This window comes from Adiantum capillus-veneris, chromosome 14 (assembly GCF_014529385.1).
Source record: "Adiantum capillus-veneris isolate H3 chromosome 14, ASM1452938v2, whole genome shotgun sequence".
In the NCBI taxonomy this organism is placed as follows: Eukaryota; Viridiplantae; Streptophyta; class Polypodiopsida; order Polypodiales; family Pteridaceae; genus Adiantum; species Adiantum capillus-veneris.
The window spans coordinates 154,481,834-154,495,343 of NC_140944.1; the positions used below are offsets into that span (position 1 = coordinate 154,481,834).

General features: G+C 45.3%; 1 protein-coding gene across 1 annotated transcript in view; it reads left to right on the plus strand.

Moving 5' to 3' along the window:
* LOC147443390 (VAMP-like protein YKT61) overlaps nt 1-8,925 on the plus strand; it is a 49,766-nt gene extending 40,841 nt beyond the window's left edge. The window contains exons 3-6 of the mRNA XM_086529262.1: nt 8,136-8,240; nt 8,316-8,381; nt 8,466-8,552; nt 8,631-8,925. Coding sequence (XP_086385388.1) covers nt 8,136-8,240; nt 8,316-8,381; nt 8,466-8,552; nt 8,631-8,681 — 309 coding nt within the window. The 3' untranslated portion in view covers nt 8,682-8,925. The remainder of the gene's footprint in view (nt 1-8,135; nt 8,241-8,315; nt 8,382-8,465; nt 8,553-8,630) is intronic.
* The last annotated feature ends 4,585 nt before the right edge of the window (nt 8,926-13,510 follow it).

Sequence of the window (13,510 nt, forward strand, 5' to 3'; positions counted from 1 at the left end):
TTGGAACCTAATTTGCTTGAGTGATAATCTAGCCAACACACGTTCACTTGTGTGCACGATGTTTGTCTTTCATCCACCCTAGCTAGCACGATCCTATTCCCATCAAGTGGTATCAAAGCTCGGGTATGCTAGCTAGGTTTGTCATTATGCATTTGCGTGTTAGTACGATTAGCATTTCTTAATCATCATTCTCTTCTATTGCATATTGCATACCTAGTTAGTATTCCATTGGCTAGAATGAGCATGTTCTTGAGTTAAAGACTCTTGGGCCACTACTCGCTGGCTAATTGGAAGCTTAATTAGCATTAGAGTTCATTAATTTTCCATTAGGAACTCGCATTTGCATTCAATAGTTGCTCCTCATTTTAGCAAAATTGGCATTTGCAATTGGTGTGTGTGCGTAGCCCGTCTCAAGAGCTTCCGATCAAGCTGATCCATGCTCAAATTGCCCTTCATTTGCACAGCTTGATTGATTTTTCTCTCTTGCACATCCTCACTTTTTGGAATTGTTGCAACAGAGGCTCAAAAGTGTGTGTGTGTGCGCGTGCGCGCCTAAAGGAGTATTCAATGCTCACAATCCCCCTATGGAAAAAACAAAGTCTTCAAATATCTCCAAAAGTTTGGCCTCCACTTTGGTGGGAACCCATGCAAGCATAGGTCAAACCCTCAAAAAAAGGGGGGCTCACACACAACCGTCCGCTGCTCGGCGTGCTGCCCGCGCCTGCGCGGAAACTGCTCGGCCTGACCCGGCCTGTCCGAAGCCTGCCTGCCTTGCCCCTGCTCTGTCCGGACGCTGCTTAGCTTGGCCGACCTTGCCCCTGCCCTGCCCGACATGCTGCCCGAAAGGCTGTTCGCGCCTGCCCGGAAACTGCCCGGCCTGATCCCGCCTGTCCGAAGCCTGCCCGCCTTGCCCCCGCCTTGTCCAGATGCTGCCCGGCTTGCCCGACCTGACCCGGCTGCCCCGTTTTTTAACTAGGAGAGCCTTCCCACGTCCTGGCCTGAGCTCCCCACATTCCAAGGCTCCGACCCCTCTAGGGGTGCTATCCCACGAATAGGCCCACGGTCTTACTGCACTGAGGCAATAAAGCTTCACCTTCAAGGGTTTTTCCTTGAGCTTCCAAAACTATTAGGCTACTTCGACAACACAAAACAAAGGGATCAAATAAGAACTTCAAAAGGGGTTTCAATAAGAGGCTTCTGCTTGGCGTGCTACTTACCCGAAAGGCTGCCCGCGCCTGCCCGAAAACTGCCCGGCCTGACCCCGCCTTGGCCCCCCCCCCCGAATGCTGCCCGGCTTGCCCGACCTAACCCGGCTGCCCCGTTTTTTAACTAGAAGAGCCTTCCCACGTCCTTGCCTGAGCTCCCCACATTCCAAGGCTCCGACCCGTCTAGGGTGCGATCCCACAAGTAGGCCCACGGTCTTACTGCACTGAGGCAATAAAGCTTCAACTTCAAGGGTTTTTCCTCGAGCTTCCAAAACTATTAGGCTACGTCGACAACACAAAACAAAGGGATCAAATAAGAACTTCAAAAGGGGTTTCAATAAGAGGCTTCAAAGGCAACCCTCAAGAGCTCCAAGTGGAAGGCATCGAGATAAAGCAAGCAAAGATTGTGAAGGGTGACTTCACGCAAGTGAAGAGGTACTTCACATTGAAGGGAAATCCCAAAGTACGCATTAAAATTGAAAATCTTGCAGCCAAGCACAACTTCTTGCAATATATGTAATTATATTCTACTACATGAATGACATTATAATTGTGATAGACACTAGCATTGGAGAGTCTCCAAATTGCTAAGACCTCTCTATGTCTGAGAACTTTGTGACAATGTGTATGAAAGACACCGCATGCTTGGGCTCTTGGAGTATGAAGAAGATGGAAGAGGAGGCATTAGTTTTTTGCATAAGCCTTTTTATAGGATATTGTTACATGTCATTATGACGCATGGAATACCTTGTTTGCACCATAAAAGAGGAAAGAAGCACTCATTCGAGGGGAGGATATGAAGACAAGCCCATGAAGCAGTTGAGGACAAATCATTGAAGAAGACGAAGGTGCTCTTGGAGTGAAGCAGACATTTTTCAAAATTTTGCTCTTGGATTAGAGCATTATGCTGTTTGTCTCTTGGATTGGGGATGTATGTTGTCTCTGCTGATAGATTGGACTGTTGTCTTTCTTCATCAAGTTGTAGCCCAAAATTCAAGGGGAGGATTCCTCTTGTATCGACATCCTTAGTGCATAAAGAATCTTCCATGTATTCCTCCTAGTTCAAACCTCGAGGGGAGGATTTTAAGGTGTGAGTTTTGTCCTAGTGTCCTAGAGAATGAGTCAAGGAGAGAAGAGTGGAATTATCCCACATGCAGTGGTGCAAGGCTGTAGAGCTACTTAAAGCTCATTTCATGAATGAATAAACACAACTCTATTTTGCATTACATCTCCCTTGTTTATGGTGAGCTTGTGATGGCTTAGTAAATACTCAAGGCTGTGTTTATGAGTCCAAGTTAATTGATCTTGGAACCTAATTTGCTTGAGTGACAATCTAGCCAACACACACTCACTTGTGGGTGCACGATGTTTATCTTTCATCCACCCTAGCTAGCTCAATCCTATTCCCATCATCTGGAAGGACATGTACAAGCATTACAGTTGAGGACAATTGTTTAGAAGCCAGAGGGATGTTGCTAAATGGACTAGTTTCTTATTTTTTTGAATAATTTCTATTTATTGAAACTAGGATATTTAATTGTATACACTTGACCTGTAAAAGTTAGGAACTGTAGATCTACTGGAGCATCGCGAAGGAGTTGTACCGTTAGTTCGGTGGAAGAGACCGGGAAGTGGGTATTCCAGATGCGTCACGTGATGGGTGACAGGAGCATTGGATAGGGAATATTTCATGGGTCCGGGAGGAAATCCGAACTGGAAAAAGGAATACGCATAACGGCGCGGGCACAAGAATAAAGATGGGTTCTGAAAGCTTTTTTTAAAAAGCAGAATATTTTCAAGTGCTTTCTGAAAAAGCAGATGCTTTCCCGTGAGTAATATGTGTCTGCATTGCATCTGTGCCTGAGAATTGCATCCAGGGACGTGTTGTGTAGCATGAGTTTTCAACTCACAAGGTTTTATTGAGTTTTCAAACAGGTTCACACTTTTAATGAGTGGCATATTAAGTGGGCAGCTTTTCTTTAAAATAAAGCTGGACCAAAAGAGGGCACCCCAAAATCTGCCAAAAACAGCCCATAGGGCAGCGATTTCTCTCTTCTCTCTCTAGAAGCTGCCGCCAGCTTTCTCTCTCCTCTCCCTGCTATTCTAGCGACCCTAGCCACTGCTATTGTTGGGTTAGATCACGGCTATTCTTGCCGCCCCCCGCAGCCTATAAATTTAGCTCTCTCTCTCTCTCTCTCTCTCTCTCTCTCTCTCTCTCTCACCCGAGTTATGCTAGCGCTAGCAACAAGGAACCTTGCGGCTGAGAATCTGCAAGTGATCGCATGAAGCCATCAAGTGAAGGTCGCTTTTCTGTACTTGGAGCGACAAGTAAAGACTATGAATACACTCTACGAGTTGTCGTTTTGTGTTTGTGCTTTTTGTAAGTACTCCATCACGACAAAGGAGCAAGGAGGCCTTGGCTTACGCTTGGGGATTCCAGAGATGGAATCCGGAACAGTTTGCGGATGTTTCACGCTCCGAGTACAGATGGAAAAGGAATTGAGAGCTCGTCTCTCGGATATTCCTGCACGAGAAGAAATCAAGCATCGAGTCAAAGATTTAGAACGGAGGGGTTTCTTCGGTTCTTGTGCTTGTAAAAAGATTCTCCGTAATAAAGATTCTCTTTTGGGGGAAAGGCAACCTATCTTCTGGTCCCCAATATTGTGTCGATCTTCTCCCCGTCTCTTTTGGTTAAGAGTTTATTTATTTTCAGCTTATTGATTATTCGTGTGTGCTCTCGTTTGTGACAACATGGAGATAGGAGAAGTCGACACTCGAACAAAACTTTCAAATGTTGTCATTGTCGGCCAAGCATTTGGCACCACATACTTCACCTCTAAACCTCATCCAATGAAGTGGGATGATCAAACAAGAAGTGGTTCTTGAGATAGAAGTATCTCCTTGTGCTTGTCAAAGCCAACTCCAACACATGCATTGGAACATGCACCTCAAGTGCTGCATATCGGATGAGCAAGACTCAACTGAAGACGGAACTGGAACGTCCATCCTTCGATGGAAAAGGAAAATCACTGAACATTCTTTACTTCAAGAAGGATAGCGATCCGCCTCGGTCATCCATAATCCACAATCTGGTACAAAAGTGCAATTGAATCATCAACCTGCTACCCATTGCATAGATAGCTCCGTCGACGAATCAAAGAAAGAGGCACAACAAATCCGCCAATCCATCTCCTCGAAGGAAACACAGACATACAAACCTGCTCTAGAAGTGATGAAGAAGATCATACTACTGTCCAAACACTTCTCTCTGAAGAAGAAGCTGGAAATATTGCCAACTGTTTATGCGCATGAGACCATTGGCACGATCTCCACGTGGGTACCACCTCCAACATGCTCTGAGAACATAGATCTGGTGCACCTCCTCCTTGCTAGCTCTAGATCTGGATCTGGATCTCGGATGAGAAACCATACCATTGCATGATCACAATGCTTTGTAAGGTTACCCTGAGGATGCATTTCACCGTGGAGATGATCTCCAAGCAATGCCACTACTGCCCATGAAAAACGTTGGGGCCGATCTACTGAGCAAAAACGCCAAGCTGAACTGCAGCAAAAACGATGGGCTGCCCTCCATGGCTTATCTACTACAAGCCCCCCTTGGGGCACCCAAGGGAGGGCGTCCCTCTTTGGACTCTACTGCACTGCACTGCATTGGAGAGGTACCCCCCCTGCTCTCAATATAGGGTCTCCACCCGGCTGCCCGACTTAGACCTCAAGCTCCAGGACCCTAGAAAATAGGGGAATAATATGATGAAAATGGGAAAGGGCATCAGATGCCCACAAGGCTGAGGGGAAAAAATAGGAGAGGCTGGGATAAAATATCCCAGGCCTACGGGAGCTATATGGCCATGAAACCAAGACAAATTACAAGGCTAATCATGGTTAGAGTGTCCCGACATGAGAAAACTACCGGGCACAGTCACAAAATAGCCCTCACTCCCTAATACCTATCCTTGGGAGACATTGGGACCGAGTGGATGAATCGAGAGGGATGCGTGAACTCTAAAGGTGTGTGTGTACTGAGAGAGAAATGAAATGAAATGAAATGTTATATTAAATGTCTTCAGAAGGCCAAAAATGACCTATGAGACCAAACTGATACGATCCTTGTGGATATAATCCAATGTTTGGGTAAAAAAATAAAATGAAGTAAAGTGAAAGACTAAAACTAAAAGACTCAAATCGTCAGCTTGAAAATCATCATCATCATCCATGCCCGAGGATGCCCGGCATCGGGCGTTGTCCGAGAAAGTATTCCATCGGTCGTTGAAGAGCTTCATCAATGTCCGCCTCTGTAAATAATCGTACTGGGCGTCTCCCATATCGTGCTAGAATAGTCCTAATCCTCTGGTGGAGCCTCCGTTGATGTGGTGGTCGCCCCCATAGGCGTGGGCGTCTAGCTCTCCCAAGCTCAGTGGCTCTGTCCATTAAAATACCTCTGGTAGAAGTGGGCTCTGAAGTCTGCTGCGAAGCACACTCATTCGGCTGCTGAGTCCCTGCTCTAAAGAAGTCGGTGATCTCCCTCTGTGAATGTCTCTCACTACCTGGTCTCCTCAAGAGACTTTCCCTGTGTCTGCACAGCTCTAGCAAAAACAACCGGAGGCATCTCTGATCCTGATATCTCATGACTCTAGCCAACGGTCCAAAGCCCTTTCTTAATAGACAGTGAATCTAGCTCTATATGACATAACTGGCATATCCTAGTCTCAATCTCTAGCTGATGCGATGATGTGCGCATCTGACCAATAGCACATCATATCCCATAGGATAAATGATTGTCCATATAGACCGGTCTGATCACATATCCATCCTCTGTTAGTTGGAGGAGATGCTCTCTATAGAAAGCCATCTTCGTGCCCAACTCTTGTACCGGTTGTATCCATGTGCTTCTGGTATCTAGTTGAATCAAATCCTGACGTACAAGTCTAGTGGTCTCCATCCGTGTGAGAGAAAGGGAGGGTGCATCCAAGGAGTACTGGAATGAAGGCAGTTTATCCATGCTGAAGCCATGTGATTGAAACCATGATGTCATTTGCCCATACCAACATGTTGTGTCCCCTTGTAGCGCTAGCTGTCGGAATGACTCAAGTGCTAGCCGAGCATATCTGTCTCTGGGAAGGTCCCATAAATTATGCATGAAGGAAACTGATTTAGAAAGGTCTCAACTACAAGAGGAGGGGTAGCTAGCTCAGCCTGGATAATCTCATGTGGCACCTAGGCCTTAGCCCGAATAATCTGAGAGATCATAGAGACTAGAGGCCTCTCCATACATCTCCATCCATCAGTGCTACCAGATTTGCCCTTGTGGTGCACTGAGGGCCCCTAAATCTGAACCCCATAGAGCATAGCTGAAGCCACTAGAGTGTCAAAAAGCCACAGCTTTGTTCGAGGTTCCTGAATCTGAACCCGCAAACACATCTTATTCATTCATGAGAGACTACATCTAGTACAGATGTAGCTAAACATTTGCAATAAACCGTGCAAAAAAATCTAGAGGAGAATAGCCAGAAACACCCCCTTCATAGTGGTTGGTAAGATACACACCTAGATGGAGCAATAGACCCTCCACCTGTTGTCATAAAGTTGTCCTCTCTCGAATCAAACCTATACTGTACTATAACAGTAACTCCATCAATGGTATATTGGATATTATAAGAGCTCTTTGACACATTTTTCTGCAACTGTTTCCAATATCGTTACCTTTTTGGCAGTGTGACATCAACATCATTTTTGTTGATACCTTTCGCTTTTGTTGCAAAGGTTGAAACCTCAAAGTTTCAGTTATTTTGACAAGTTCTGTGCTTCCTTCTTTTTGTCAAAATGTTTGGGGTTTAGAGCTGTGAAAGCGTTTTTATTTCACATGGTTGCTTCGATAAACTCACATAGAGAGTCACGGAGCAGCTCCTCGGGCCTCCTCCTTGGCCGTCATTACCACACCTGCCTTTCGTGGCGTCCAAGGGACGAAGCAAGCTTTCCTCCCTTCATTAATATTACATGGTCTGTCTAACCATGGTGTTGTCTACTTCTCCGAAATCACCCACTGATATGTAACCAGCCACATGAATATGAGCCGATTGGCATAAATAGACAAGCTATTGTCTCCACCTGCCTTACAACAGCATATAACAAGCCATTCCAACCTCAAATGAGTTTGTCTAGATCGTACAAGTCATCGACTCATCAAAGCACATTCAACCGTTTGCACACTTAATTTTTCGCGTAGAGTCACCAATAAGTTGAAGAGATTGCCGCGATAGCGTATGCAGCAGCAGCAGGAGGCCTCACTCCCTCAATGGTTGCGGCTGATGCTTGGCAGGAGCTGAAGGCTAGGTTGTGGCATGCGAGGCTGTCTGGCTCTCAGCAGCAGCGACCACCTCCTTTCCTCTCAACAATGATACAGTCTGGGGCTTTTCTTTTCTTCTAGGTTGAGTTGATTATTGATTGTAAGTGACAAGGCCTCGCATGACAATCGAGACCGCTTGATTGATCCGACTTGCCAATCAAGCCTCGTATGCACTCACTCGGTCAGCTTAGAATCCTAATTTCGTCTTGTGCAAAGTCCATCCTTCACCTGCGGATGCTACCCATGAGGAATCAGGATGGTGACTCTGGAGCACTCAGGCAGCTAGGAACCCTAAACTCATCTCGTGCAAAGTCCGTCCTTCACATGCGAATGATACCCATGAGGACGATGACTCTGGAGCAAAAGAGTGCCACTTCCAAAATCACGCTAACCTCTCTGATGCTGCTATCTTCTGTGACATGCCTTGATGAATGCGACTCTGAAACTTCACCTCCAGGGCTCCATTATATAAGGGAAGCTTATGTGGCTTTATTGCAATGCGCACTTTCATGTTGTACGAATGGACTCTTAAATTTTGCATTGTCTTGATTGGTGTGCAATTACAGGTGCTGGATGAATATCAAAAATCATTTGGAAGTTCGTGGCAGGATGCACAGTCTGACAATTCGGACACATGGCCATATCTAAATGAAGCCTTGGGAAAATACCAGGTATGCAGAGCTAAATGTTTGCTTCAAATATTTATAACAAATGAGGTGATCGTGGTCGTGTTGGCTTGTCTGCAGGATCCTACTGAAGCCGACAAATTGCTGAAGATTCAAAAGGAGCTGGATGAAACGAAACATATCTTGGTTACTACTCTTGACCTTTTAGCATGTGTTTCTTGTTCAACAGATTGGCAATACAATCATGACAATTAGAGCATCTAAATGCAGCACAAAACAATTGATAGTGTGTTGGAAAGAGGAGAGAAATTGGACTCTTTAGTGGAGAAAAGTTCTGACCTAAGCCTAGCATCACAGGTGATAATTTTCTGTGGGCTAATGGTATTTTCAGCTGACTTCAAAACGAGGCAAGCTCCTAATACTGTGGATATGTAGGTTTTCTACAAGCAAGCGAAGAAGACAAATCAATGCTGCACTATTTTGTGATTCAGTGGTGCTTCTGGCTTTATCTGACCGTTTTGTCCGATGGTGGTTACATATTGTATGACACATTCCATACTAACCCTACTTGTTTTGTGGCTGTTCTTAACCAAATGGCGAGGGTTATGAAACAGCCTGGAGGTTGCAAATATGGCACTAAGTAATAAACAGCTCAGACACAATGGTTTTGTAATGTAATTTCAAAAGTTTAACCTATATGTATTATAAGTAAGTAGCTCATTGGATCATTTATGGAATGTCTTATTAATATAAATGGCTGAGTAAATAGCATGATCCAAAGATGGCAATTAACAATAACATTTTCTCAACACAAAGAGGCATGTTGGGTGCCAGGCACTGGAGCTGAGTCATACCAACCTTTTGGCCTGCCCAGCTGGTAGCTTTTGTGTTAAAAGGACTTCTTGTTAGGGAGTCTCACAGAAATTGTTGGTGGTTTAGCGTGGATTGGAGTTAATGATTGGCTACTTGGACATGGAAGCTTGTGCATGTCTAGTAGCTAGTATATTCTCTCTCTCTCTCTCTCTCTCTCACACACACACACACACACACCGTGTTTGCTATTCATCTATGATTAATCCCCCTTTCTTTGTACTTCTATGTGTAATCAATGCATTGTGTTCTTGGGCAACGAGTATAAGCGTCTACCATCCCCACCCTCTTCTCCCTTACATCCTCTTATGTCTCATTTTTAACATATTAAAGAGCAAACATATGTCTCTACTCTTTGCATGTGCGTGCTCAGTGACTCAATATAGCATATAGCATGGAAGTTGCCAAGAGGTGTGGGTAGAAGTCAATATAGAGGTTGGTTATAGTAAGCTAGAAGCCCCCCACAACAGAATCTCCCACTAACCCTGGTCAAGAACATGGAAGCTTGTGCCCCATAGAGACATTGAGGTTATTCGTTGCTCCATCATTGCTTGAGAAGGACCCAAGAGGTAGTCCTATATGCTGGCAATTTGTGAATGTGTGTAAAAAGGATGTGCCCCCAAACCATAAGATGAGCTCAACCAGGATCTCCATAGACATGTTCGAAGCGGAAGAAGGTTGTGCCACAAACTGTAGGAACCAATTGTTACCCTTCTAGATACACTGGAGAGTTATGTTGACTGTCAATGTGAAATGGTTAGAGTTCCAACTCGAGCATGAATAAAGGCAACATCTTTAATATATCGTTATCGTGTCCAAATAGGAGCCAATAAACTAGCTCTCTAAAGGAGCAATTAGGACCCCTCTAGACCAAATGAGTCTTTAATAAGTTGCACTATCGTCTTCATAAAGCATGCCTAGTAAACTAAGAACGTGAAGCTATAAATCTAGGGCCACGAACCATTTGCTTCACCCATGAATCGATTGTCATTTCACCATGAGAAAAAAATCGCATAAAATTAGACAATTTATATAGTGGTTCAACTCTCACAAAAGTTCCCCAAAATGATGATAGGTAAGAAATTCCGAAGATAAAACTGATGAGTCTACTTCTGAGCCTATATGCTTAAATATGGATAGGGTACGCACAATCATTAATGTGAAGCCTAGGTAAAGGCCACTCTTCGAAATTCAATATGGTATCATTGGCTTTCTACAAAGCTACGAGCCCATAAAACAAGGCTATAGTGTATAATAAGTTACTGAAAAGGTTGTAGAAATCCCTAGCGAAAGAGACTCAATATATCAAAGGCGTCTGACATGAGGAGTGGGGGAACAAATCAACAGTAAATCCTTGCCCAACGGGCTCGTTCAAATTAGAAGATGGAGGTATGGTGTCTTAGAGAAAGGTTGACCGTTGCTCCATTGCAAATTGAGAAGGAACTTAGGAGAAGGCCCATATACTACATTTTGTGCATGAGTTCAAATCAAACAAGACTATCACAAACGTGTCAAGCCCCTAACAATAAGTAGAACACTTCACACCAAGCAATTGTTACACCCCGCCCCCCCCCCCCTACAATCACACTTTGTGGACATCTCCATAGGAGTGGCGCGATGTAAGCAGTGCTTTAAAAAAATCTAGACTTAATCTCACCTACAAAATTTGAGATTTACCTCTGAATTTTTGATTTGACGGTGAGAAAACCTGCAAATTTTTGAGAAATTTAGTGTAAATTAGTTCAAATTTAAGTTTTCATAGGTGGGTTTGCTAAGTTACTGAAAAAAAGTTTTTTTTGGAGCAGAGAATATAAGGTTATTTGGCACACTCGAGGAACGTGAACCAGTGTACACCTTACTTATGAGGTCAGTGCCTATGTACGGCCAATTTCTGTGCAAACACCATTGGAATGCTCCATTATTCCCAATTTTCCATACAACTCTTAATTTGCCTCCCATGCCCATATCATTGGTGTAAACTCCAGCTTTCGCACCGAGGTTAATGGGGGGGGGGGGGCGGGGAGAGAGCCTATGTCTGGTCGTTGCATGTCGTTTTCGGCAAAATCGTCGAAGAAGGGAATCTGCAAAGGATCCATTAAAAGTGCAGAGGAGAAAGGTCCTTGCGAGAGGCGGTCACACAGGGACAGGAGGTTGGGGCAGGTGACGAGTTGCAGCCTTCTCTCTCTCTGTCTCTCACTCTCTAGAAGGTTGTCTCCAGAAAAGAAGGGAAAGCGGTGGACAACCTCTCTCTCTCTCTCTCTCACTCATGGGCGCTCGACATCACCATCCCTATGTGGCTATCTCCTGTGTGTGAGGAGACTGCTCTCTCTCTCTCTCTCTCTCTCTCTCTCTCTCTCTGCGCTTCCCCACCTCCTATGTGAGCAGGTTGGCATCGAAGGCTGAGTCGGCAGAGCCTGTTTGTAGGTGCGTGGGCACTGTCGAAAGCGAGCAGGGGGCCAGAGCAGCGCTGGAAGGGAGTAAGCAGTGCTCTCTCTCTCTCTCTCTCGTGTCGCAGGGGAGAGCTCCTCCAGTCGCGCGATGAGCACGCCGGAGGTGGAGGAAGGGAAGGAGGTGGCTGGCAGGCCGCACGACGAGACGGGGCGGTGCGCGTGCCTCAGCAGGGGGTTGAAGAGACACGTGGGGGAGGGACGTGGGGTGGGCAGAGAATATTGAGTAGGATCTCCAAATCCAAATAGATTGAATTTAATGAAACATTGTAACCCACCTATTCTTCAATTCTTCAAGTAGGCAGCCAAAATGTAGGCAGCCAAAACGACTTTTTCACAAATGCATTAATTAGTTTGGGGAGGGGGAAGAAAAGAAAAGGGAAGGGTGGGAAAAAAAAAAAGGGAAAGGAGGGGGGGGGGGGGGTTGTATCCTTTTTTTTAATGGTTAAAAGGGAGCTCAAGGACCAATGTAGGCATATAGCGTAGTGGTTTACGTTGAGTTTCATACTATGTAGGTGATGAGTTCAAGTGCTACTCATAAATATTGGTTTTAAGTGGTGACGTGCATGGACATGCTAATTGGAGATGCTAAAAGATCTTGGGGAGATTCTATCTAATGAAAAACAAAAGTGGAGCCAGTAGGTCACAATGTTTCATTAATCAGAGTCTATCTACAGTTTTTTTGTTGAATAGAAGGAAAAGGCCAAGGAGAGCTGTGCATGGCTGGGGAAGCGGTTGTGGATGGAGGTGATGGCACCTGGGAGGAGCAGGGGCACGTGGTAGGCATAAACGCACGCAGGCAGGCAAGAAGCAATGGCCGTGTGCAACGACGAAAGAGAGACGATGGAGGTGGGCTAGGTGGCGGCATAGGAGGGGAGAGGGGCGTTTTTTTAAAAACATGGAGGAGAGCTTTGAGTTTTTTTTCGAGCCCGAAGAAATTACTGATCGTGATTTTGTGTCGGAGGTTTTACAGCAAAGGAGAAGCATGGGCTCGTGGAGATATTTCAGGGTTTTCCTTGGTCCGGTGTGCAGGCAGTTATGAGCGAGGAGGCTTGCAGGAAGGTTAGCAACATTCCAAAACCCTCTCTCCCTCGGCACTGCAGGAAGGAAGGAAGCGTGCTCTCTCTCTCTCTCTCTCTCTCTCTCTCTCTCTCTCTCTCTCTCTTTCTTACTCCCTCTCATGGGGCAGCAGAAAGAAAGCTTGCCTTCCTTCTCTCTCTCTCTCTCTCTCTCTCTCTCTCTCTCTCTCTCTCACGGCATTGGTGCAGTTGTCCATGCAAGCAAGAGGTACGGTGGGAGGAGAAGCAGTTCAGCATGGAGACAAGCTAAGGGAAGGCGCCAGGGGAAGGAGTTGAGGTGGACGTGATGGAGCACTATGTCCGAGGGGACCTGGATTCTTTTTTGGGGAAGAAGCATTGCGTCACGCTGCGTGCATCCATGGAATCCATGAAGATTCCAAATAATTAAGTAAAGTGGACCAAGGTTGGTAGGTAGGAGGGGATTTAAACAACTTTTTCGTGAAGAATAAGGCATAATTCTTGAATGCAAAAGATACTCCTACTAGCACTTTGAGAAACCAAGTAGAGGATTTAAACAACTTTTACGTGAAGAATAAGACAAAATTCTTGAATGCAAGATACTCCTCTTAGCACTCCGAAAACCCCAAGTAGCTATATTTTAGCAAACCCTTTCCCCTCCTCTTTTGTAGGTTGAAGCTGTTGGGGTAAAGCCCCATGTGACCGGTTAAGTTAGATGCCCGCCTACTATACTTATTCATTATATACATAATAGAGTAAGGGGGTTCACATGTAGAGAGTGAGTTTTAACCTCTGCAAACATGAGGTCTCGTCTTCTCCTCTCTTCCCCATTGCTGCACACACTCACACATGCTCTCACTCGCACACTTCAACTGGGTATCAAAGCTCAGGGATTGGGAGCACCATTGGAGCTCAGCGGGGAGGCAGGCAGAGAAGCAACAAAAACTACAGAACGTTTACA